The sequence below is a fragment of the Mytilus trossulus genome, chromosome 2 (genome assembly GCF_036588685.1).
Source record: "Mytilus trossulus isolate FHL-02 chromosome 2, PNRI_Mtr1.1.1.hap1, whole genome shotgun sequence".
Lineage (NCBI taxonomy): Eukaryota > Metazoa > Mollusca > Bivalvia > Mytilida > Mytilidae > Mytilus > Mytilus trossulus.
The window spans coordinates 9,518,019-9,544,794 of record NC_086374.1 but is presented as its reverse complement, the minus strand read 5'-3'; the positions used below and the strand labels follow the sequence as shown (position 1 = coordinate 9,544,794).

At 33.7% G+C, this 26,776-nt stretch overlaps 1 protein-coding gene across 1 annotated transcript in view; it reads left to right on the top strand.

Annotated features, from left to right (window-relative positions):
- The window catches only part of LOC134704825 (uncharacterized), a 57,324-nt gene that overhangs the window by 14,859 nt on the left and 15,689 nt on the right, over nucleotides 1-26,776 (top strand). The window contains exons 11-17 of the mRNA XM_063563607.1: nucleotides 888-924; nucleotides 3,100-3,390; nucleotides 4,002-4,043; nucleotides 4,293-4,456; nucleotides 4,983-5,187; nucleotides 5,509-5,625; nucleotides 6,410-6,564. Of these exons, the coding sequence (XP_063419677.1) occupies nucleotides 888-924; nucleotides 3,100-3,390; nucleotides 4,002-4,043; nucleotides 4,293-4,456; nucleotides 4,983-5,187; nucleotides 5,509-5,625; nucleotides 6,410-6,564 (1,011 nt within the window). The remainder of the gene's footprint in view (nucleotides 1-887; nucleotides 925-3,099; nucleotides 3,391-4,001; nucleotides 4,044-4,292; nucleotides 4,457-4,982; nucleotides 5,188-5,508; nucleotides 5,626-6,409; nucleotides 6,565-26,776) is intronic.

Here is a 26,776-nt window from a genome sequence, read left to right as displayed (position 1 = left end):
TATTGAGAAAAGTCATAAATCCTCTTAAAAGAGCAGTTTTCTGTGCCCTTCTTTTTGAGAATTTTCCTCAAAATTCGAAGAAAAATAAATGGTTTTTACAGGAGAATCACACCTCAGTAAGCGGCGACTTATTTGTTAACTAATAATGATAGAGGTTTGCTGCACATTAAATCGCATTGCTGGTTATCTGAGGATTAATTTGAGCCCTTAACCACATCTGTACGTCAGCAAATGGCTATGGAACAAGTCTAAATGTCCCATAAAAATCTTGAAATTGGCTTCACCGGTAAGCTGTACCGGTGTGAATGGGAAGGGGTTAAATAAACAGACACCATAAATAAAATAGTCAAAATATGGATACATTAGTCATCATCGTATTTATAACAATTTCAAAAGGAACAATTTTACAGAACACAAAACATCTACTGTAAGGCATTTTGTTTAAGCAATAATATTATAATATTAATAAAAAAAAAAAGAAAAACATACAATGACAAAGATATGAATCACGATACGACAAATTTATATTAGCATCAACTTAATAGATAATGGAAAAAACGGTTAAAATTTAATAATAGTTCTAAGATTTGACCCAGGAAAACATACGTCTGAACAAGTGACAAATCTACACCAGATCAATCCATTTGGTCATTAGTAAACGTCACATTTACTCCAATTATTGGCACAACAAAGACGAACATTTGCAGATGCAAAGATTTATTCTTCCCTCGTAGAGATTTGAGTCAATTCTATTGGGATATCACCGTCTGTACTGTGTCCAGCGCTCTAGGCCACTTTAGTCTTCTTGTAAATTCAAGTTGTAAAATCTTGTAAAGTGCATTTATTGGAATCTTTTTCGCTCAATTTGTATAAAACTTCAATTTTAGATGGGAAGCGTGACTCAGTTTACTGGGATACAACAATGTAAGTATCGATAGTTATCAAAGGTACCAGGTTTATAAATTAACACACCAAACGCGCGTTTCGTCTTCGTAAGACTCCTCAGTGACGCTCAGTTCTAATGCCAAACAATTTGAAGAGCATTAAAAACCCAAATTCCAAAACTTTGTGACAAATACGGCTAAGATAATATATGCATGGGATAAGAAAATCCTCAGTATTTTGAAACTTTTATAAATTTATAAACCGAAAATTTATATAAAAAATGACTATATAATGGATATTTATATTAACCTACTGCGAATTGCTGACTACTGGGCTGGTAATATCCTCGGGGACGAAACGTCCACAAGCAGTGGCATCGACCCAGTGGTCAAAACCTGAAATACAAGAAAGTAACCTACACAAATATATGACGAGTCTTTTATGTGATATCCAAAGGAAATGACGACCAAGCGGTAATAGAAGACAACAACAATTTACTTCTATTATAAATCAAAGTACTATACAACATACCATTGATTCAAAACAGTAGTTTAACCTAAATTAAAGTCGCATAAATCTATTAGATAATATACATATGTGTAACAAACAAGATCTTAACTCCAAAAGAAACGAGACCAATAAGTCAATAGGTAAAATATAACAACCGGGAATATCACACAATCAGAACAGACTACATATCAATAACTGTTCTTGGTTCTGAGAAGAGAAAACCATGAGGACCTGAACAAAGAAATAACACGACGGGTGTCGTATACGGTGCAGGAAACGCTTACCCTTCCGGAGCACCTGATTTCAGTCCCGGTTTTTAGTGGAGTTCATGCTGTTTCTTATTTATTATTTATAACTGTTGATGTAAATGTCCTTTGGTTTTGTGAGTCTTTGTTTACTGCTTGGTTTTGATTGTTATTGTCTTGTAACGAGACACATCGTATTGGTCAAACAAATTGTGATTGTTATTTGCTTATGTAGGTTCGGTCGTTCTTCCTCATTCTTCTGGTAGATAATTTGTTTGTCCGGAGCATACCTGTTGGTTATATTGAACATGCACAAGCATTACGTATTGATTAAGTTATGTGAACGTCATAAAATTGGACAGACGGCACGGCTGAGAAATTGGAAGTAGATAGTTAATAATATAAAGTCATGTTTTACTTCAAGTCCTACGTACTTTATTTGACCTTTAACACTTGCTTATGTGAGGCCACTGATGGTATTCCATCAAATTCAAAATTGAAAAAAAATATTATTATCTTTTCATTTTTATTGAATGGGTGATGATTTCTGCTACTTACGATTGAAATGATCGCACACAATATTTGTGAATGCCTATTCCCTAGTATGTGGTATGATTTATATGTAGTGATGATGTGCGTATAAAGAAAAATCACAAAAATACCAAACTCACAGCTGAAAGTCTGTCATCAAATGGCATAATCAAAAGCTCAAACGCATCAAACGAATGGATAACAACTGTCGTTTTCCTCACTCGTTACAAGCTTTTTTATGTAGAAAATGGTTGATTAAACCTGGTTTTATAGCTAGCTAAACCTCTCACTTGTACAATAGTCGCATGAAATTGTTAAATCTTGTAACTTTTTAAAAAACGATTCAACACAACCATTTATCTCGCTATTTCTCATTTGGACCGTCGAGTGAATCTGATTAGGAGTTCATTTAGATGTGACACAACTTGCATTGTTTATTAGTCTTCAGAATTGCAAGAACATTTCGATGAAACACTCCGAAAATGTATCAGTAGACCAGACAACGCCAGGCTGGGAACAGTTAATATATATGTTCCTGCGCCAGGTCATCAACAAAAGCGAAAATACAAATAACATTCCATTTGACGATTTTAACTTTTATTTTGGCATGTTTTATTTGAAACAACTTTCACGTACTAAATAATCAAACGACACCATCATATCATTTGTTGACAAAAATACAGAACAGCAACATCCTTATGTAAATCCAAACTAAATGAAAATAACTAAAAATAAGATAATGAATTAGAAAAAAATTAGCAACTCTCAAGAATTCTGATTTTAAATAATTAAATGGCCAAGTGTTTTAGTGCAATGACAAACATAGACAAATATTTTCCTTGTGTAAAAATGATTTGAAACTGCAGATATCTTAACGCATCGTGTATTTGTTGTTTGCCCTAATAGTCAACTTTTTTCTTTGATTTAGATTCGAGTCCATTTAACATTTCCATTGTCAAAACGACTGACAGGACTATAACAATACAATGGAAGCTATTACCCACCTGCTACGACAGAGTTCGAAATGTTGTTGTGGTCAAATCCGATAATACAACCAAGGAGTATAAGGTTGACAAGGATGACACAGAGTTCACTATACCAGATCTTCAACCATCAGCTAGGCATGACATAAAAATGTACTCGGACTATGGGAATGTGTCTTCCTATATACAAAGCTTGGCAACACCACTAGCATCTGCTGCCTTTACAGCTGATAAACGTATAATATAATTATATGTTTTATAATGATTACTCTGTTTATTTTTATCCTTCTATTTTAAATCTTAGATTTATAAGTAGAAAAATAAATGTAAAAAATAATTTCAGGCTAATTCGCCCTCTGAAATACTTTAACATTATATTAAAGGAAAGAAGATGGATATTAATATCATCAAAAATCGATACAATGAAGCTGCTCATCATAAACACATCAAAAAATCTCATAGACGTTTTAAATATTGGACGCTACTGCGATGAATAAGTAAATCATTAAAATTATATTTTTGATCGCTCCACTTTTCTGTTGAGTTTTATGGCATATCTACCATGTCTGTCGTTTTCATATTTAAGCACAACCATCAGTCATACCTTCATTATGTTGTCGGTCTTGTCTACATTGGCCGATACTTTCATAGTAAATACATGCCTGTCGGTTATACAAAAAGTGCTTGAAATTTACGTATCACCAGCCCAACATGCTACATGTCTATGTAGATAACAACACAAAAAGAGTAATGCTAAAAAAAATTACTGTTTTAAAATAGTCCTGACATTAAGTCATTTGTTTATGTTGCTGATTTATTTTACTTACATGGTAGGGATATTTTTCAGCCTTTGAATTCCCTCAGTACGGTTTCTACGCCATTGGAGGGGGTGAGTTTATTTTGTTGGTATATGTTTTGATACTTTATTATAAGATAAAACTTACTTGTGTATTCTTTTTATAAAATATCTTTTAGTTCAAGAGATAAAAATAAAGTAAATACATTCAATATATTGGTTCATTAAATTAAATATGCGAAGATTGCTACTAAATAACTGTATAATGCATTCGTTGTTTTCTTCTTTTTTTAAATGATTATTATTTAAGAACTTATCATCGAATCGTCTTTTTTATTTCAGGATTTGTTTTTATTTTGGTTGTTGTTGTCTTGGTGTTGGTTGCTTTAGGCAGAATGGGAAAATTGAATAAAGTTAAAAGACGTATGACCAAACGTATGAGTCAACTTAGGAATACATGGTATGATCTCAGGCGAATGGATCACACACCACCAAAAAGCAGAAATGTAGGTCATTTTTTATTTTGAGTGTCCCTCTGGTATCTATCGCTCCTCTTTTAAGATTGTTTTAAGCTTATACTAGCAACATGACATACACTTATTAACAATAATATCTATCGATTTTGTAATTTTGTAAAAAGCAGGAGAAAAACCAATATGCCTTCAAAGCCACACGTCTGTGAAAAACATACAACATTATGATCAACAGAAAAGGGTGAAAAGACAATAAACAGTTCATTATATATTGAACAAACGAACTTGCAATATGAAGAGATTGATGCTATTACAAGTGACACATATCCATAGTCATTTGTTACACCGATATTCCATAGCGAGTGTTATTATCGACAAAAACAAACATATGGCATACCGCATTAGATGTTTTTTTATTCATGTACTATAATATGTTTTAAAGAGTATATATTGTGAAGAGTTGTCTCATTGGCAATCATACCACATCTTCTTTTTTTTATATCTTTAATTTTGTTATGGTTTTCATCGTTTGATTACTACGACAATCGTCTATTTGTAGAATCGTGCCATCTCCACTGTCTTTGATAGAGATGTTCGTTTCCATGGTGATGTGCAGTTTGAAGGGGAACAGCATTGGTACATCAGACGTAACAAGTTGTCTTTAGAGGAAGAAATTGCAAGAGGGAAATTTGCAATCATATTCAGAGCTAAACTATATACCAATAAAAACTTGGAGGAATCTGTTGTGGCTAAAACTGTTCATGGTAAAACTAAAATAGCCGACAGAATATACGATAAAATATTGTGTCACATTTGAAAGAAATAGTGAAACATTTGAAGCTTCTATCACAGAATGTATATAAACGATTTTCAAACCTGGTGTCCTTTGTATATTTTGTGAATTAAAATATCAAAATTCACAAACGGTTCAAAATACACTAAGTATTCTAAATACTTCTAATCTATAGGGGGAAATAGTTGACTGTTATTTCTATGTGAACACTTTTTATAATTAAAAGTTTTCATTTCTGTGTAAGTTGGTCTATACAGTATAACCGGTGAACATTTATTTCTCTTATTTTCAGAGGACTGCACTGATTTACAAAGAACAGAGATGAAAGCTAAAATCAATTTCTATGCAACCAAGGTTGGACATCATGTCAATGTGCTGGAGTTTAAGGGGTCTTGTGAGGATGACGCACGTAAGAACTTGTTAAGCTCTGTAGTTGATATTCAAAACACATTCTGTTTCAATTTGAAAATACATATTAGTACGATCAAAAATAACTTTTCTCATTATAATGACATAGAACGTTGGTTTGATTTCACATTGCTGATCCAGATAATGATATAACGTCTGTCAAATATTTTCAAAATATGGAAGGATCATTTGTTCTGGAGGATGGAGAAACTTTTGAAGATAACAAGTATGAACATAAAATTTTTACTTAAAAACGCAACAGAGAAAGATTAGGACAGAGCCACATGAGCCCCACCAAAATCTGGGGTGATACCAGGTGATCCGGCCGGGTAAGCAGATCCTGCTCCACATATTGCCATCATCATGTGGCATAGATTACCTTAGCTCTATTTGGCACAACTTTTAGGAATTTTGGTCCTCAATGCTCTTCAACTTCGTACTTTATTTGGCCTTTTTAACTTTTTTGGATTCGAGCGTCACTGATGAGTCTTTTGTAGACGAAACGCGCGTCTGGCGTATACTAAATTTAGTCCTGGTATCTATGATGAGTTTATTTGCAAGTACAAGTCATGTGATAAGTCTTATTCGGTAGGGCACATTTATAACTATGAATTGCTACATTAATATAGAAAATGCATTATCATGCGTGGAATCATATATAGCTATATTTCCATTACCTAAGTTATCCTTTCATATTGGGTGAACATTCTTATATTTGTATGTTGCCTTTTCTTTGCAATACTCCTTCCACGTTTTATTACAATTAACAACAATTTCGATACTAGGTGGTGATATTATGGTTTTGGAGTATTGTGACAATGGGACATTAAAACAATACCTTGATTCTGTAAGAGAATGTTTTACTGCGGAGATTTCAGATAAATTAGCAAGATTAGCATATGGTATATGCTTAGGAATGGATTACTTGGCTTCTAAAGAGGTATCTTTATTTCTATATATTTATATATTTATATTTTTATACATTCAGTTCTCTCTCAGTAATGGTACTTGTTCAGCATAGAAACGTCCGTTTGACTCAATTTGTGGCAGGCTAATATCTAAATGCAATACATTGAGCTCTGAAATACTTTTTAAAGTAAGCAGTCTATGTGATGATCTTATGATCTCTTCAGCAACTGAAACGACTCAGCTCATATGTTAACACCCATCGTAATTAGGTTGACAAAAATGATGTGTGTTACCACTTATCATGCATTCGTTAAACAGATATTTAAAGCAAATAAAAAGAATAATGCCATAAAAATAAGAATGCCCTTTATCATTTTTCTCACCTTCCACTGATAAAACATAATATGATATTAATTGAGAGTGCTTACGAGATGTGTGACCTTTTCGAGTTCACACAAAGATAAAAGTAACAACTGATTACAAGTGAAATGTTTAGACCATAAGTTTGTACTGGCATTATTAACACTGTTGTATGGTAAAAGGTCGCAAAATCAAATACGGTTAATTAAACCCAAATCAAACACAATATGGAAATAACAATTTCAAAAATTTTGCACTTATTTCAATCACGAACAGGCGATGTCATACGTGTGTCCTATTTCATTTATTAGGTCTTTCCACTTTTCTGTGGAAAGTCCTATTGTATTTGTTCTGATTATTATTATTATTAAGTCTTTCCACTTTTCTGTGGAAAGACTTATTGTTTTTCTTCTGATTATTATTATTATTTTTTTTTTTTTTTTCTTCCGCCAAATTTTGTTCTTGCGATAAATGTTTGTTTCGCAAGATGTCGCTTAGATTTTTTTCATATTGTATCGTATAGGTTATGCGCTTCTAAATTTCACCCTGCTAAGGCGAACCATTTTCTATGTAAGAGTTATCTCCCTTTTCACTGTTTATCCTCTGTGTGCATCTCCTTCGTAACAAAACAAGATAGCGACAAAATTCTTTTTACAAATTGTTCGTTACATCCTCAGGAATTTTTGGCGTATTTGGATCGAAGCGATTCAATGAAATTTTATAGGAGTTATCTACCTTTACGGAATAAATTTGTTCGTATGTTTTTTTAACTCATAAACCGTTAACCGTATAACCCTGGAATGTTTTTATTTGAGTCCTCTGGGTCCTCACTTAGAAAATTAGGTCAAGGTCAAAGGTCAAGGTCAAGTTCTCAATTGTGACTTTTGCTTGTTTTTGCATTTTCTCTGACACTGTGGGAGATACATACAAAAGAACAAGTGGAAAATGTCTGCTTTATTGTAATGAAGATATGCTACATTTAGTCTTATACAATTAAATGGTATCTTATAGGAGTTGTTGCCCCTGAAATGTCTTGATATGAGGTTATTTGATAATTACTTCAATTAAGTTCATTATAAAGACATTTGACTTGATACAAAAGGTTGGGTGACAAATGACCTTGAAAAATGGATACCGGAAGTGACCTTTGGAAAACCGGAAGTAGCTTTTTTTGCAATTTTTTCACATAAAAGTACTCAGAATCCATTTATTTTGTCATATAGATACATGCACCGATTACTGAATACTAAAAATGACTTCCTACAAACCGGAAGTGGCCAATTATCTCCCATTCTACATACAAAAGTATATAGAAACTATATATTTTTGGAATCAGTGTGAAAGAAGCTATCATATGAGACCGGATGTGACATTCATTTGACTGGAAGTAGCATATTATCTCCCTTATATCACTCAAAGAGATAATTAAACCATCATTTATCGCATCAGTATGAAGAAACTACCTTCTTATCCAAATTCCTGTGGTGTGGAAAGACTTTCAATTGTTCTCTGAACAATTGGTTTTTAATTTTTTTTTTTTTTCTTCCGCCAAATTTTGTTCTTGCGCAAAATGTTTGTTTCGCAATATGTTGCTTAGATATTTCTCATATGGTATCGTATAGTTTATGCGCTTTTAAATTTCACCCTGCTAAGGCGAACCATTTCCTATGTAAGAGTTATCTCCCTTTTCACTGTTTATCCTCTGTGTGCATCTCCTTCGTAACAAAACAAGATAGCGACAAAATTCTTTTAACAAATTGTTTGTTACATCCTCAGTAATTTTTGGCGTATTTGGATCGAAGCGATTCGATGAAATTTTATAGGAGTTATCTACCTTTACAAAATAAATTTGTCTGTATGTTTATTTAACTCATAAAGAATTAACTGTATAACCCTGGAATGTTTTTATTTGAGTCCCCTAGGTCTTAACTTAGAAAATGAGGTCAAGGTCAAAGGTCAAGGTCAAATTCTCAATTGTGACTTTTACTTGTTTTTGCATTTTCTCCCTCACTTTGAGAGATACATATAAAAGAACAAGTGCAAAATGTCAGCTTTATTGTTATGAAGATATGCTACATTTAGTCTTATACAATTTAATGGCATCTTATAGGAGTTGTTGCCCCTGAAATGTCTTGATATGAGGTTATTTGATTATAACTTCAAGTAAGTTCATTATAAAGACATTTGACCTTAAACAAAAGGTTAAGTGACAAATGACCTTGAAAAATGGCTACCGGAAGTGACCTTGAGAAAACCGGAAGTAGTTTTTTTTGCAGTTTTTTCACAAAAAAGTACTCAGAATCCATATATTTTAACATATAGATACATAAACTGATTACTGAAGACTAAAAATGACTTCCAACAAACTGGAAGTCGCCAATTATTTACCATTCTACATGCAAAAGTACATAGAAACTATATATTTTTGGAATCAGTGTGAAATAAGCTATCATATGAGACCGGAAGTATTATATAAACCATTATTTATCTCATCAGTATGAAGAAACTATCTTCTTATCCAAATTTCTTTGTTGTGGAAAGACTTTCAATTGTTCTCTGAACAATTGGTTTTTAATTATTTTTTTTTTTCTTCCGCCAAATTTTTTTCTTGCGATAAATGTTTGTTTCGCAATATGTCGCTTAGATATTTCTCATATGGTATCGTATAGTTTATGCGCTTTTAAATTTCACCCTGCTAAGCCGAACCATTTTCTTTGTGAGAGTTATCTCCCTATTCACTGTTTATCATGTGTGTGCATCTCCTTCATAACAAAAAAAGATAGCGACAAAATTCTTTTCACAAATTGTTCGTTACAACCTCAGTAATTTTTGGCGTATTTGGATCGAAGCGATTCGATGAAATTTTATAGGAGTTATCTACCTTTACGGAATAAATTTGTCGCTATATTTTTTTAACTCATAAACCGTTAACCGTATAACCCTGGAATGTTTTTATTTGAGTCCCCTGATTCCTAACTAAGAAAATTAGGTCAAGGTCAAAGGTCAAGGTCATATTTTAGATTTTCATATGTCTTTGATTTCCCTATAATTCTTGAATGGTTATAGATACAGAAAATTTAAGCAGTGAAAAATGTTGAGTACTTCAAGGGGCAACTTTGTTACTTTATGATTGTATTAGTTTTACCATTATGTAAGGGACATAACCCCCATTGATGGTTTATAAAAAGCCATTATTGGGCAAAACTCTTAAACAAAATGTCCTTGACCCATAGGGTCTTTTGCAATGACATTGTGAAGCAATGACCTTGACAAAGGTCACAAGGTCAAATGTCAAGGTCATGTCCATGTGTGATTTGGGGCACTACTTGAAGAGTTTTATGTGTGTTTGCCTGCCAACCAACCATCCAATCAATCAATCAATCAATCAATCAATCAATCAATCAATCAATCAATCATGATCATGATCAATCAACCAATAATGATCATGATCAATCAATCAATCAGAGGATTCAAGATCTTCTTTGTTTCTTTTACGCTGTTTCAACTGACCCTATCCAACGTGTTTAACCAATCAACCAACCAACCAACCAACCAACCAACCAACTAATCAATCAATCAATCAATCAATCAATCAATCAATCAATCATGATCATGATCAATCAATCATGTTTCTGTCTCATGTGTTTAATATAGGGTCCAAGATCTTTGTTTCTTTTTCGCTGTTTCAATTGACCCTATCCAACGTGTTTAACCAACCAACCAACCAACCAACCAACCAACCAACCAACCAACCAACTAATCAATCAATCAATCAATCAATCAATCAAGTAATCAATCAATCATAATCATGATCAATCAATCAATCAGTCAAGTAATCAATCAATCATGATGATGATCAATCAATCATGTTTCATGAAAAATTGAAATTTAATATTGTTCTTGCGTCACTTCTGAAAAAAAAATCCACATGTACTCTGAAACTACAAGTACAATCGACCTCAAAATTTGCAGTCAGCAGTGCATACATGTACTAAAAGTTTATAAAAAAACTTGGTGCAGCTACCTCTCAAGAATTTTCCTAGAGAAAATAAATGGCAATGCCGTAAAAATCGCTGGCTAGGTCCGTAAATCTCAGTAAAAACCTACAATAAAATGTCCGCTCCGAGATTGAAATACTAATCTGTGTTACAAACAAGTGCTGAAAAATGTACATTATCAGAAAATAATCAATAAATGTGTTTTAAAGTTACACCGGATCAATTAAATCCAAAACATGCACTGCCCGTGAACTGTCAACAAGATGTCAATTTCCTACAATGACAAAAGAAATTACATTGTGTACATTCCATCTCTATAGATGTTGTCTGTCCAACGTCCCGACCTAAAGAGAAATAAAAAGACTATCTTTTCGTTATTATAAACCCGTGTCACGTGATGTGGCGCGCGCGCTGTACCTAAAATAAAAGAAAAACTTTCCAAACTAAACATGAACCTTTTCCGGTAACAATAATAAAAACCCCATACAGAAACAAACAAACAAACAAACAAACACCCCCCACCCCCCCCAATTCAATTAATTTTAAAGGGGGAAAGACCCCCTACAATTGCTTTTTTAAAGCAATTGATTTATATTGTAAAGAACCTTTTTAACCATTCTGTTCCGTTAATAAAAAAAAAAAAAAAAAAAATCCCGAGACCCCGTTTTGCCCCCCCCCCCTTTTTTTTTTTAACCCTTCACTTACAACTGAATGTAGGTTGTGTGCTATCGATCCTTTCAACGTAAAACGAACGACAACTCCAGTTTTTTCCATATTATTAGGTCTTTCCACTTTTCTGTGGAAAGTCCTATTGTATTTGTTCTGATTATTATTATTATTATTTTTTTTTTTCTTCCGCCAAATTTTTTTCTTGCGATAAATGTTTGTTTCGCAATATGTCGCTTAGATATTTCTCATATGGTATCGTATAGTTTATGCGCTTTTAAATTTCACCCTGCTAAGCCGAACCATTTTCTTTGTGAGAGTTATCTCCCTATTCACTGTTTATCATGTGTGTGCATCTCCTTCATAACAAAAAAAGATAGCGACAAAATTCTTTTCACAAATTGTTCGTTACAACCTCAGTAATTTTTGGCGTATTTGGATCGAAGCGATTCGATGAAATTTTATAGGAGTTATCTACCTTTACGGAATAAATTTGTCGCTATATTTTTTTAACTCATAAACCGTTAACCGTATAACCCTGGAATGTTTTTATTTGAGTCCCCTGATTCCTAACTAAGAAAATTAGGTCAAGGTCAAAGGTCAAGGTCATATTTTAGATTTTCATATGTCTTTGATTTCCCTATAATTCTTGAATGGTTATAGATACAGAAAATTTAAGCAGTGAAAAATGTTGAGTACTTCAAGGGGCAACTTTGTTACTTTATGATTGTATTAGTTTTACCATTATGTAAGGGACATAACCCCCATTGATGGTTTATAAAAAGCCATTATTGGGCAAAACTCTTAAACAAAATGTCCTTGACCCATAGGGTCTTTTGCAATGACATTGTGAAGCAATGACCTTGACAAAGGTCACAAGGTCAAATGTCAAGGTCATGTCCATGTGTGATTTGGGGCACTACTTGAAGAGTTTTATGTGTGTTTGCCTGCCAACCAACCATCCAATCAATCAATCAATCAATCAATCAATCAATCAATCAATCAATCAATCATGATCATGATCAATCAACCAATAATGATCATGATCAATCAATCAATCAGAGGATTCAAGATCTTCTTTGTTTCTTTTACGCTGTTTCAACTGACCCTATCCAACGTGTTTAACCAATCAACCAACCAACCAACCAACCAACCAACCAACTAATCAATCAATCAATCAATCAATCAATCAATCAATCAATCATGATCATGATCAATCAATCATGTTTCTGTCTCATGTGTTTAATATAGGGTCCAAGATCTTTGTTTCTTTTTCGCTGTTTCAATTGACCCTATCCAACGTGTTTAACCAACCAACCAACCAACCAACCAACCAACCAACCAACCAACCAACTAATCAATCAATCAATCAATCAATCAATCAAGTAATCAATCAATCATAATCATGATCAATCAATCAATCAGTCAAGTAATCAATCAATCATGATGATGATCAATCAATCATGTTTCATGAAAAATTGAAATTTAATATTGTTCTTGCGTCACTTCTGAAAAAAAAATCCACATGTACTCTGAAACTACAAGTACAATCGACCTCAAAATTTGCAGTCAGCAGTGCATACATGTACTAAAAGTTTATAAAAAAACTTGGTGCAGCTACCTCTCAAGAATTTTCCTAGAGAAAATAAATGGCAATGCCGTAAAAATCGCTGGCTAGGTCCGTAAATCTCAGTAAAAACCTACAATAAAATGTCCGCTCCGAGATTGAAATACTAATCTGTGTTACAAACAAGTGCTGAAAAATGTACATTATCAGAAAATAATCAATAAATGTGTTTTAAAGTTACACCGGATCAATTAAATCCAAAACATGCACTGCCCGTGAACTGTCAACAAGATGTCAATTTCCTACAATGACAAAAGAAATTACATTGTGTACATTCCATCTCTATAGATGTTGTCTGTCCAACGTCCCGACCTAAAGAGAAATAAAAAGACTATCTTTTCGTTATTATAAACCCGTGTCACGTGATGTGGCGCGCGCGCTGTACCTAAAATAAAAGAAAAACTTTCCAAACTAAACATGAACCTTTTCCGGTAACAATAATAAAAACCCCATACAGAAACAAACAAACAAACAAACAAACACCCCCCACCCCCCCCAATTCAATTAATTTTAAAGGGGGAAAGACCCCCTACAATTGCTTTTTTAAAGCAATTGATTTATATTGTAAAGAACCTTTTTAACCATTCTGTTCCGTTAATAAAAAAAAAAAAAAAAAAAATCCCGAGACCCCGTTTTGCCCCCCCCCCCTTTTTTTTTTTAACCCTTCACTTACAACTGAATGTAGGTTGTGTGCTATCGATCCTTTCAACGTAAAACGAACGACAACTCCAGTTTTTTCCATATTATTAGGTCTTTCCACTTTTCTGTGGAAAGTCCTATTGTATTTGTTCTGATTATTATTATTATTATTTTTTTTTTTCTTCCGCCAAATTTTTTTCTTGCGATAAATGTTTGTTTCGCAATATGTCGCTTAGATATTTCTCATATGGTATCGTATAGTTTATGCGCTTTTAAATTTCACCCTGCTAAGCCGAACCATTTTCTTTGTGAGAGTTATCTCCCTATTCACTGTTTATCATGTGTGTGCATCTCCTTCATAACAAAAAAAGATAGCGACAAAATTCTTTTCACAAATTGTTCGTTACAACCTCAGTAATTTTTGGCGTATTTGGATCGAAGCGATTCGATGAAATTTTATAGGAGTTATCTACCTTTACGGAATAAATTTGTCGCTATATTTTTTTAACTCATAAACCGTTAACCGTATAACCCTGGAATGTTTTTATTTGAGTCCCCTGATTCCTAACTAAGAAAATTAGGTCAAGGTCAAAGGTCAAGGTCATATTTTAGATTTTCATATGTCTTTGATTTCCCTATAATTCTTGAATGGTTATAGATACAGAAAATTTAAGCAGTGAAAAATGTTGAGTACTTCAAGGGGCAACTTTGTTACTTTATGATTGTATTAGTTTTACCATTATGTAAGGGACATAACCCCCATTGATGGTTTATAAAAAGCCATTATTGGGCAAAACTCTTAAACAAAATGTCCTTGACCCATAGGGTCTTTTGCAATGACATTGTGAAGCAATGACCTTGACAAAGGTCACAAGGTCAAATGTCAAGGTCATGTCCATGTGTGATTTGGGGCACTACTTGAAGAGTTTTATGTGTGTTTGCCTGCCAACCAACCATCCAATCAATCAATCAATCAATCAATCAATCAATCAATCAATCAATCAATCATGATCATGATCAATCAACCAATAATGATCATGATCAATCAATCAATCAGAGGATTCAAGATCTTCTTTGTTTCTTTTACGCTGTTTCAACTGACCCTATCCAACGTGTTTAACCAATCAACCAACCAACCAACCAACCAACCAACCAACTAATCAATCAATCAATCAATCAATCAATCAATCAATCAATCATGATCATGATCAATCAATCATGTTTCTGTCTCATGTGTTTAATATAGGGTCCAAGATCTTTGTTTCTTTTTCGCTGTTTCAATTGACCCTATCCAACGTGTTTAACCAACCAACCAACCAACCAACCAACCAACCAACCAACCAACCAACTAATCAATCAATCAATCAATCAATCAATCAAGTAATCAATCAATCATAATCATGATCAATCAATCAATCAGTCAAGTAATCAATCAATCATGATGATGATCAATCAATCATGTTTCATGAAAAATTGAAATTTAATATTGTTCTTGCGTCACTTCTGAAAAAAAAATCCACATGTACTCTGAAACTACAAGTACAATCGACCTCAAAATTTGCAGTCAGCAGTGCATACATGTACTAAAAGTTTATAAAAAAACTTGGTGCAGCTACCTCTCAAGAATTTTCCTAGAGAAAATAAATGGCAATGCCGTAAAAATCGCTGGCTAGGTCCGTAAATCTCAGTAAAAACCTACAATAAAATGTCCGCTCCGAGATTGAAATACTAATCTGTGTTACAAACAAGTGCTGAAAAATGTACATTATCAGAAAATAATCAATAAATGTGTTTTAAAGTTACACCGGATCAATTAAATCCAAAACATGCACTGCCCGTGAACTGTCAACAAGATGTCAATTTCCTACAATGACAAAAGAAATTACATTGTGTACATTCCATCTCTATAGATGTTGTCTGTCCAACGTCCCGACCTAAAGAGAAATAAAAAGACTATCTTTTCGTTATTATAAACCCGTGTCACGTGATGTGGCGCGCGCGCTGTACCTAAAATAAAAGAAAAACTTTCCAAACTAAACATGAACCTTTTCCGGTAACAATAATAAAAACCCCATACAGAAACAAACAAACAAACAAACAAACACCCCCCACCCCCCCCAATTCAATTAATTTTAAAGGGGGAAAGACCCCCTACAATTGCTTTTTTAAAGCAATTGATTTATATTGTAAAGAACCTTTTTAACCATTCTGTTCCGTTAATAAAAAAAAAAAAAAAAAAAATCCCGAGACCCCGTTTTGCCCCCCCCCCCTTTTTTTTTTTAACCCTTCACTTACAACTGAATGTAGGTTGTGTGCTATCGATCCTTTCAACGTAAAACGAACGACAACTCCAGTTTTTTCCATATTATTAGGTCTTTCCACTTTTCTGTGGAAAGTCCTATTGTATTTGTTCTGATTATTATTATTATTATTTTTTTTTTTCTTCCGCCAAATTTTTTTCTTGCGATAAATGTTTGTTTCGCAATATGTCGCTTAGATATTTCTCATATGGTATCGTATAGTTTATGCGCTTTTAAATTTCACCCTGCTAAGCCGAACCATTTTCTTTGTGAGAGTTATCTCCCTATTCACTGTTTATCATGTGTGTGCATCTCCTTCATAACAAAAAAAGATAGCGACAAAATTCTTTTCACAAATTGTTCGTTACAACCTCAGTAATTTTTGGCGTATTTGGATCGAAGCGATTCGATGAAATTTTATAGGAGTTATCTACCTTTACGGAATAAATTTGTCGCTATATTTTTTTAACTCATAAACCGTTAACCGTATAACCCTGGAATGTTTTTATTTGAGTCCCCTGATTCCTAACTAAGAAAATTAGGTCAAGGTCAAAGGTCAAGGTCATATTTTAGATTTTCATATGTCTTTGATTTCCCTATAATTCTTGAATGGTTATAGATACAGAAAATTTAAGCAGTGAAAAATGTTGAGTACTTCAAGGGGCAACTTTGTTACTTTATGATTGTATTAGTTTTACCATTATGTAAGGGACATAACCCCCATTGATGGTTTATAAAAAGCCATTATTGGGCAAAACTCTTAAACAAAATGTCCTTGACCCATAGGGTCTTTTGCAATGACATTGTGAAGCAATGACCTTGACAAAGGTCACAAGGTCAAATGTCAAGGTCATGTCCATGTGTGATTTGGGGCACTACTTGAAGAGTTTTATGTGTGTTTGCCTGCCAACCAACCATCCAATCAATCAATCAATCAATCAATCAATCAATCAATCAATCAATCAATCATGATCATGATCAATCAACCAATAATGATCATGATCAATCAATCAATCAGAGGATTCAAGATCTTCTTTGTTTCTTTTACGCTGTTTCAACTGACCCTATCCAACGTGTTTAACCAATCAACCAACCAACCAACCAACCAACCAACCAACTAATCAATCAATCAATCAATCAATCAATCAATCAATCAATCATGATCATGATCAATCAATCATGTTTCTGTCTCATGTGTTTAATATAGGGTCCAAGATCTTTGTTTCTTTTTCGCTGTTTCAATTGACCCTATCCAACGTGTTTAACCAACCAACCAACCAACCAACCAACCAACCAACCAACCAACCAACTAATCAATCAATCAATCAATCAATCAATCAAGTAATCAATCAATCATAATCATGATCAATCAATCAATCAGTCAAGTAATCAATCAATCATGATGATGATCAATCAATCATGTTTCATGAAAAATTGAAATTTAATATTGTTCTTGCGTCACTTCTGAAAAAAAAATCCACATGTACTCTGAAACTACAAGTACAATCGACCTCAAAATTTGCAGTCAGCAGTGCATACATGTACTAAAAGTTTATAAAAAAACTTGGTGCAGCTACCTCTCAAGAATTTTCCTAGAGAAAATAAATGGCAATGCCGTAAAAATCGCTGGCTAGGTCCGTAAATCTCAGTAAAAACCTACAATAAAATGTCCGCTCCGAGATTGAAATACTAATCTGTGTTACAAACAAGTGCTGAAAAATGTACATTATCAGAAAATAATCAATAAATGTGTTTTAAAGTTACACCGGATCAATTAAATCCAAAACATGCACTGCCCGTGAACTGTCAACAAGATGTCAATTTCCTACAATGACAAAAGAAATTACATTGTGTACATTCCATCTCTATAGATGTTGTCTGTCCAACGTCCCGACCTAAAGAGAAATAAAAAGACTATCTTTTCGTTATTATAAACCCGTGTCACGTGATGTGGCGCGCGCGCTGTACCTAAAATAAAAGAAAAACTTTCCAAACTAAACATGAACCTTTTCCGGTAACAATAATAAAAACCCCATACAGAAACAAACAAACAAACAAACAAACACCCCCCACCCCCCCCAATTCAATTAATTTTAAAGGGGGAAAGACCCCCTACAATTGCTTTTTTAAAGCAATTGATTTATATTGTAAAGAACCTTTTTAACCATTCTGTTCCGTTAATAAAAAAAAAAAAAAAAAAAATCCCGAGACCCCGTTTTGCCCCCCCCCCCTTTTTTTTTTTAACCCTTCACTTACAACTGAATGTAGGTTGTGTGCTATCGATCCTTTCAACGTAAAACGAACGACAACTCCAGTTTTTTCCATATTATTAGGTCTTTCCACTTTTCTGTGGAAAGTCCTATTGTATTTGTTCTGATTATTATTATTATTATTTTTTTTTTTCTTCCGCCAAATTTTTTTCTTGCGATAAATGTTTGTTTCGCAATATGTCGCTTAGATATTTCTCATATGGTATCGTATAGTTTATGCGCTTTTAAATTTCACCCTGCTAAGCCGAACCATTTTCTTTGTGAGAGTTATCTCCCTATTCACTGTTTATCATGTGTGTGCATCTCCTTCATAACAAAAAAAGATAGCGACAAAATTCTTTTCACAAATTGTTCGTTACAACCTCAGTAATTTTTGGCGTATTTGGATCGAAGCGATTCGATGAAATTTTATAGGAGTTATCTACCTTTACGGAATAAATTTGTCGCTATATTTTTTTAACTCATAAACCGTTAACCGTATAACCCTGGAATGTTTTTATTTGAGTCCCCTGATTCCTAACTAAGAAAATTAGGTCAAGGTCAAAGGTCAAGGTCATATTTTAGATTTTCATATGTCTTTGATTTCCCTATAATTCTTGAATGGTTATAGATACAGAAAATTTAAGCAGTGAAAAATGTTGAGTACTTCAAGGGGCAACTTTGTTACTTTATGATTGTATTAGTTTTACCATTATGTAAGGGACATAACCCCCATTGATGGTTTATAAAAAGCCATTATTGGGCAAAACTCTTAAACAAAATGTCCTTGACCCATAGGGTCTTTTGCAATGACATTGTGAAGCAATGACCTTGACAAAGGTCACAAGGTCAAATGTCAAGGTCATGTCCATGTGTGATTTGGGGCACTACTTGAAGAGTTTTATGTGTGTTTGCCTGCCAACCAACCATCCAATCAATCAATCAATCAATCAATCAATCAATCAATCAATCAATCAATCATGATCATGATCAATCAACCAATAATGATCATGATCAATCAATCAATCAGAGGATTCAAGATCTTCTTTGTTTCTTTTACGCTGTTTCAACTGACCCTATCCAACGTGTTTAACCAATCAACCAACCAACCAACCAACCAACCAACCAACTAATCAATCAATCAATCAATCAATCAATCAATCAATCAATCATGATCATGATCAATCAATCATGTTTCTGTCTCATGTGTTTAATATAGGGTCCAAGATCTTTGTTTCTTTTTCGCTGTTTCAATTGACCCTATCCAACGTGTTTAACCAACCAACCAACCAACCAACCAACCAACCAACCAACCAACCAACTAATCAATCAATCAATCAATCAATCAAGTAATCAATCAATCATAATCATGATCAATCAATCAATCAGTCAAGTAATCAATCAATCATGATGATGATCAATCAATCATGTTTCATGAAAAATTGAAATTTAATATTGTTCTTGCGTCACTTCTGAAAAAAAAATCCACATGTACTCTGAAACTACAAGTACAATCGACCTCAAAATTTGCAGTCAGCAGTGCATACATGTACTAAAAGTTTATAAAAAAACTTGGTGCAGCTACCTCTCAAGAATTTTCCTAGAGAAAATAAATGGCAATGCCGTAAAAATCGCTGGCTAGGTCCGTAAATCTCAGTAAAAACCTACAATAAAATGTCCGCTCCGAGATTGAAATACTAATCTGTGTTACAAACAAGTGCTGAAAAATGTACATTATCAGAAAATAATCAATAAATGTGTTTTAAAGTTACACCGGATCAATTAAATCCAAAACATGCACTGCCCGTGAACTGTCAACAAGATGTCAATTTCCTACAATGACAAAAGAAATTACATTGTGTACATTCCATCTCTATAGATGTTGTCTGTCCAACGTCCCGACCTAAAGAGAAATAAAAAGACTATCTTTTCGTTATTATAAACCCGTGTCACGTGATGTGGCGCGCGCGCTGTACCTAAAATAAAAGAAAAACTTTCCAAACTAAACATGAACCTTTTCCGGTAACAATAATAAAAACCCCATACAGAAACAAACAAACAAACAAACAAACACCCCCCACCCCCCCCAATTCAATTAATTTTAAAGGGGGAAAGACCCCCTACAATTGCTTTTTTAAAGCAATTGATTTATATTGTAAAGAACCTTTTTAACCATTCTGTTCCGTTAATAAAAAAAAAAAAAAAAAAAATCCCGAGACCCCGTTTTGCCCCCCCCCCCCTTTTTTTTTTTAACCCTTCACTTACAACTGAATGTAGGTTGTGTGCTATCGATCCTTTCAACGTAAAACGAACGACAACTCCAGTTTTTTCCATATTATTAGGTCTTTCCACTTTTCTGTGGAAAGTCCTATTGTATTTGTTCTGATTATTATTATTATTATTTTTTTTTTTCTTCCGCCAAATTTTTTTCTTGCGATAAATGTTTGTTTCGCAATATGTCGCTTAGATATTTCTCATATGGTATCGTATAGTTTATGCGCTTTTAAATTTCACCCTGCTAAGCCGAACCATTTTCTTTGTGAGAGTTATCTCCCTATTCACTGTTTATCATGTGTGTGCATCTCCTTCATAACAAAAAAAGATAGCGACAAAATTCTTTTCACAAATTGTTCGTTACAACCTCAGTAATTTTTGGCGTATTTGGATCGAAGCGATTCGATGAAATTTTATAGGAGTTATCTACCTTTACGGAATAAATTTGTCGCTATATTTTTTTAACTCATAAACCGTTAACCGTATAACCCTGGAATGTTTTTATTTGAGTCCCCTGATTCCTAACTAAGAAAATTAGGTCAAGGTCAAAGGTCAAGGTCATATTTTAGATTTTCATATGTCTTTGATTTCCCTATAATTCTTGAATGGTTATAGATACAGAAAATTTAAGCAGTGAAAAATGTTGAGTACTTCAAGGGGCAACTTTGTTACTTTATGATTGTATTAGTTTTACCATTATGTAAGGGACATAACCCCCATTGATGGTTTATAAAAAGCCATTATTGGGCAAAACTCTTAAACAAAATGTCCTTGACCCATAGGGTCTTTTGCAATGACATTGTGAAGCAATGACCTTGACAAAGGTCACAAGGTCAAATGTCAAGGTCATGTCCATGTGTGATTTGGGGCACTACTTGAAGAGTTTTATGTGTGTTTGCCTGCCAACCAACCATCCAATCAATCAATCAATCAATCAATCAATCAATCAATCAATCAATCAATCATGATCATGATCAATCAACCAATAATGATCATGATCAATCAATCAATCAGAGGATTCAAGATCTTCTTTGTTTCTTTTACGCTGTTTCAACTGACCCTATCCAACGTGTTTAACCAATCAACCAACCAACCAACCAACCAACCAACCAACTAATCAATCAATCAATCAATCAATCAATCAATCAATCAATCATGATCATGATCAATCAATCATGTTTCTGTCTCATGTGTTTAATATAGGGTCCAAGATCTTTGTTTCTTTTTCGCTGTTTCAATTGACCCTATCCAACGTGTTTAACCAACCAACCAACCAACCAACCAACCAACCAACCAACCAACCAACTAATCAATCAATCAATCAATCAATCAAGTAATCAATCAATCATAATCATGATCAATCAATCAATCAGTCAAGTAATCAATCAATCATGATGATGATCAATCAATCATGTTTCATGAAAAATTGAAATTTAATATTGTTCTTGCGTCACTTCTGAAAAAAAAATCCACATGTACTCTGAAACTACAAGTACAATCGACCTCAAAATTTGCAGTCAGCAGTGCATACATGTACTAAAAGTTTATAAAAAAACTTGGTGCAGCTACCTCTCAAGAATTTTCCTAGAGAAAATAAATGGCAATGCCGTAAAAATCGCTGGCTAGGTCCGTAAATCTCAGTAAAAACCTACAATAAAATGTCCGCTCCGAGATTGAAATACTAATCTGTGTTACAAACAAGTGCTGAAAAATGTACATTATCAGAAAATAATCAATAAATGTGTTTTAAAGTTACACCGGATCAATTAAATCCAAAACATGCACTGCCCGTGAACTGTCAACAAGATGTCAATTTCCTACAATGACAAAAGAAATTACATTGTGTACATTCCATCTCTATAGATGTTGTCTGTCCAACGTCCCGACCTAAAGAGAAATAAAAAGACTATCTTTTCGTTATTATAAACCCGTGTCACGTGATGTGGCGCGCGCGCTGTACCTAAAATAAAAGAAAAACTTTCCAAACTAAACATGAACCTTTTCCGGTAACAATAATAAAAACCCCATACAGAAACAAACAAACAAACAAACAAACACCCCCCACCCCCCCCAATTCAATTAATTTTAAAGGGGGAAAGACCCCCTACAATTGCTTTTTTAAAGCAATTGATTTATATTGTAAAGAACCTTTTTAACCATTCTGTTCCGTTAATAAAAAAAAAAAAAAAAAAAAATCCCGAGACCCCGTTTTGCCCCCCCCCCCCTTTTTTTTTTTAACCCTTCACTTACAACTGAATGTAGGTTGTGTGCTATCGATCCTTTCAACGTAAAACGAACGACAACTCCAGTTTTTTCCATATTATTAGGTCTTTCCACTTTTCTGTGGAAAGTCCTATTGTATTTGTTCTGATTATTATTATTATTATTTTTTTTTTTCTTCCGCCAAATTTTTTTCTTGCGATAAATGTTTGTTTCGCAATATGTCGCTTAGATATTTCTCATATGGTATCGTATAGTTTATGCGCTTTTAAATTTCACCCTGCTAAGCCGAACCATTTTCTTTGTGAGAGTTATCTCCCTATTCACTGTTTATCATGTGTGTGCATCTCCTTCATAACAAAAAAAGATAGCGACAAAATTCTTTTCACAAATTGTTCGTTACAACCTCAGTAATTTTTGGCGTATTTGGATCGAAGCGATTCGATGAAATTTTATAGGAGTTATCTACCTTTACGGAATAAATTTGTCGCTATATTTTTTTAACTCATAAACCGTTAACCGTATAACCCTGGAATGTTTTTATTTGAGTCCCCTGATTCCTAACTAAGAAAATTAGGTCAAGGTCAAAGGTCAAGGTCATATTTTAGATTTTCATATGTCTTTGATTTCCCTATAATTCTTGAATGGTTATAGATACAGAAAATTTAAGCAGTGAAAAATGTTGAGTACTTCAAGGGGCAACTTTGTTACTTTATGATTGTATTAGTTTTACCATTATGTAAGGGACATAACCCCCATTGATGGTTTATAAAAAGCCATTATTGGGCAAAACTCTTAAACAAAATGTCCTTGACCCATAGGGTCTTTTGCAATGACATTGTGAAGCAATGACCTTGACAAAGGTCACAAGGTCAAATGTCAAGGTCATGTCCATGTGTGATTTGGGGCACTACTTGAAGAGTTTTATGTGTGTTTGCCTGCCAACCAACCATCCAATCAATCAATCAATCAATCAATCAATCAATCAATCAATCAATCAATCATGATCATGATCAATCAACCAATAATGATCATGATCAATCAATCAATCAGAGGATTCAAGATCTTCTTTGTTTCTTTTACGCTGTTTCAACTGACCCTATCCAACGTGTTTAACCAATCAACCAACCAACCAACCAACCAACCAACCAACTAATCAATCAATCAATCAATCAATCAATCAATCAATCAATCATGATCATGATCAATCAATCATGTTTCTGTCTCATGTGTTTAATATAGGGTCCAAGATCTTTGTTTCTTTTTCGCTGTTTCAATTGACCCTATCCAACGTGTTTAACCAACCAACCAACCAACCAACCAACCAACCAACCAACCAACCAACTAATCAATCAATCAATCAATCAATCAAGTAATCAATCAATCATAATCATGATCAATCAATCAATCAGTCAAGTAATCAATCAATCATGATGATGATCAATCAATCATGTTTCATGAAAAATTGAAATTTAATATTGTTCTTGCGTCACTTCTGAAAAAAAAATCCACATGTACTCTGAAACTACAAGTACAATCGACCTCAAAATTTGCAGTCAGCAGTGCATACATGTACTAAAAGTTTATAAAAAAACTTGGTGCAGCTACCTCTCAAGAATTTTCCTAGAGAAAATAAATGGCAATGCCGTAAAAATCGCTGGCTAGGTCCGTAAATCTCAGTAAAAACCTACAATAAAATGTCCGCTCCGAGATTGAAATACTAATCTGTGTTACAAACAAGTGCTGAAAAATGTACATTATCAGAAAATAATCAATAAATGTGTTTTAAAGTTACACCGGATCAATTAAATCCAAAACATGCACTGCCCGTGAACTGTCAACAAGATGTCAATTTCCTACAATGACAAAAGAAATTACATTGTGTACATTCCATCTCTATAGATGTTGTCTGTCCAACGTCCCGACCTAAAGAGAAATAAAAAGACTATCTTTTCGTTATTATAAACCCGTGTCACGTGATGTGGCGCGCGCGCTGTACCTAAAATAAAAGAAAAACTTTCCAAACTAAACATGAACCTTTTCCGGTAACAATAATAAAAACCCCATACAGAAACAAACAAACAAACAAACAAACACCCCCCACCCCCCCCAATTCAATTAATTTTAAAGGGGGAAAGACCCCCTACAATTGCTTTTTTAAAGCAATTGATTTATATTGTAAAGAACCTTTTTAACCATTCTGTTCCGTTAATAAAAAAAAAAAAAAAAAAATCCCGAGACCCCGTTTTGCCCCCCCCCCCCTTTTTTTTTTAACCCTTCACTTACAACTGAATGTAGGTTGTGTGCTATCGATCCTTTCAACGTAAAACGAACGACAACTCCAGTTTTTTCCATATTATTAGGTCTTTCCACTTTTCTGTGGAAAGTCCTATTGTATTTGTTCTGATTATTATTATTATTATTTTTTTTTTTCTTCCGCCAAATTTTTTTCTTGCGATAAATGTTTGTTTCGCAATATGTCGCTTAGATATTTCTCATATGGTATCGTATAGTTTATGCGCTTTTAAATTTCACCCTGCTAAGCCGAACCATTTTCTTTGTGAGAGTTATCTCCCTATTCACTGTTTATCATGTGTGTGCATCTCCTTCATAACAAAAAAAGATAGCGACAAAATTCTTTTCACAAATTGTTCGTTACAACCTCAGTAATTTTTGGCGTATTTGGATCGAAGCGATTCGATGAAATTTTATAGGAGTTATCTACCTTTACGGAATAAATTTGTCGCTATATTTTTTTAACTCATAAACCGTTAACCGTATAACCCTGGAATGTTTTTATTTGAGTCCCCTGATTCCTAACTAAGAAAATTAGGTCAAGGTCAAAGGTCAAGGTCATATTTTAGATTTTCATATGTCTTTGATTTCCCTATAATTCTTGAATGGTTATAGATACAGAAAATTTAAGCAGTGAAAAATGTTGAGTACTTCAAGGGGCAACTTTGTTACTTTATGATTGTATTAGTTTTACCATTATGTAAGGGACATAACCCCCATTGATGGTTTATAAAAAGCCATTATTGGGCAAAACTCTTAAACAAAATGTCCTTGACCCATAGGGTCTTTTGCAATGACATTGTGAAGCAATGACCTTGACAAAGGTCACAAGGTCAAATGTCAAGGTCATGTCCATGTGTGATTTGGGGCACTACTTGAAGAGTTTTATGTGTGTTTGCCTGCCAACCAACCATCCAATCAATCAATCAATCAATCAATCAATCAATCAATCAATCAATCAATCATGATCATGATCAATCAACCAATAATGATCATGATCAATCAATCAATCAGAGGATTCAAGATCTTCTTTGTTTCTTTTACGCTGTTTCAACTGACCCTATCCAACGTGTTTAACCAATCAACCAACCAACCAACCAACCAACCAACCAACTAATCAATCAATCAATCAATCAATCAATCAATCAATCAATCATGATCATGATCAATCAATCATGTTTCTGTCTCATGTGTTTAATATAGGGTCCAAGATCTTTGTTTCTTTTTCGCTGTTTCAATTGACCCTATCCAACGTGTTTAACCAACCAACCAACCAACCAACCAACCAACCAACCAACCAACCAACTAATCAATCAATCAATCAATCAATCAAGTAATCAATCAATCATAATCATGATCAATCAATCAATCAGTCAAGTAATCAATCAATCATGATGATGATCAATCAATCATGTTTCATGAAAAATTGAAATTTAATATTGTTCTTGCGTCACTTCTGAAAAAAAAATCCACATGTACTCTGAAACTACAAGTACAATCGACCTCAAATTTGCAGTCAGCAGTGCATACATGTACTAAAAGTTTATAAAAAAACTTGGTGCAGCTACCTCTCAAGAATTTTCCTAGAGAAAATAAATGGCAATGCCGTAAAAAT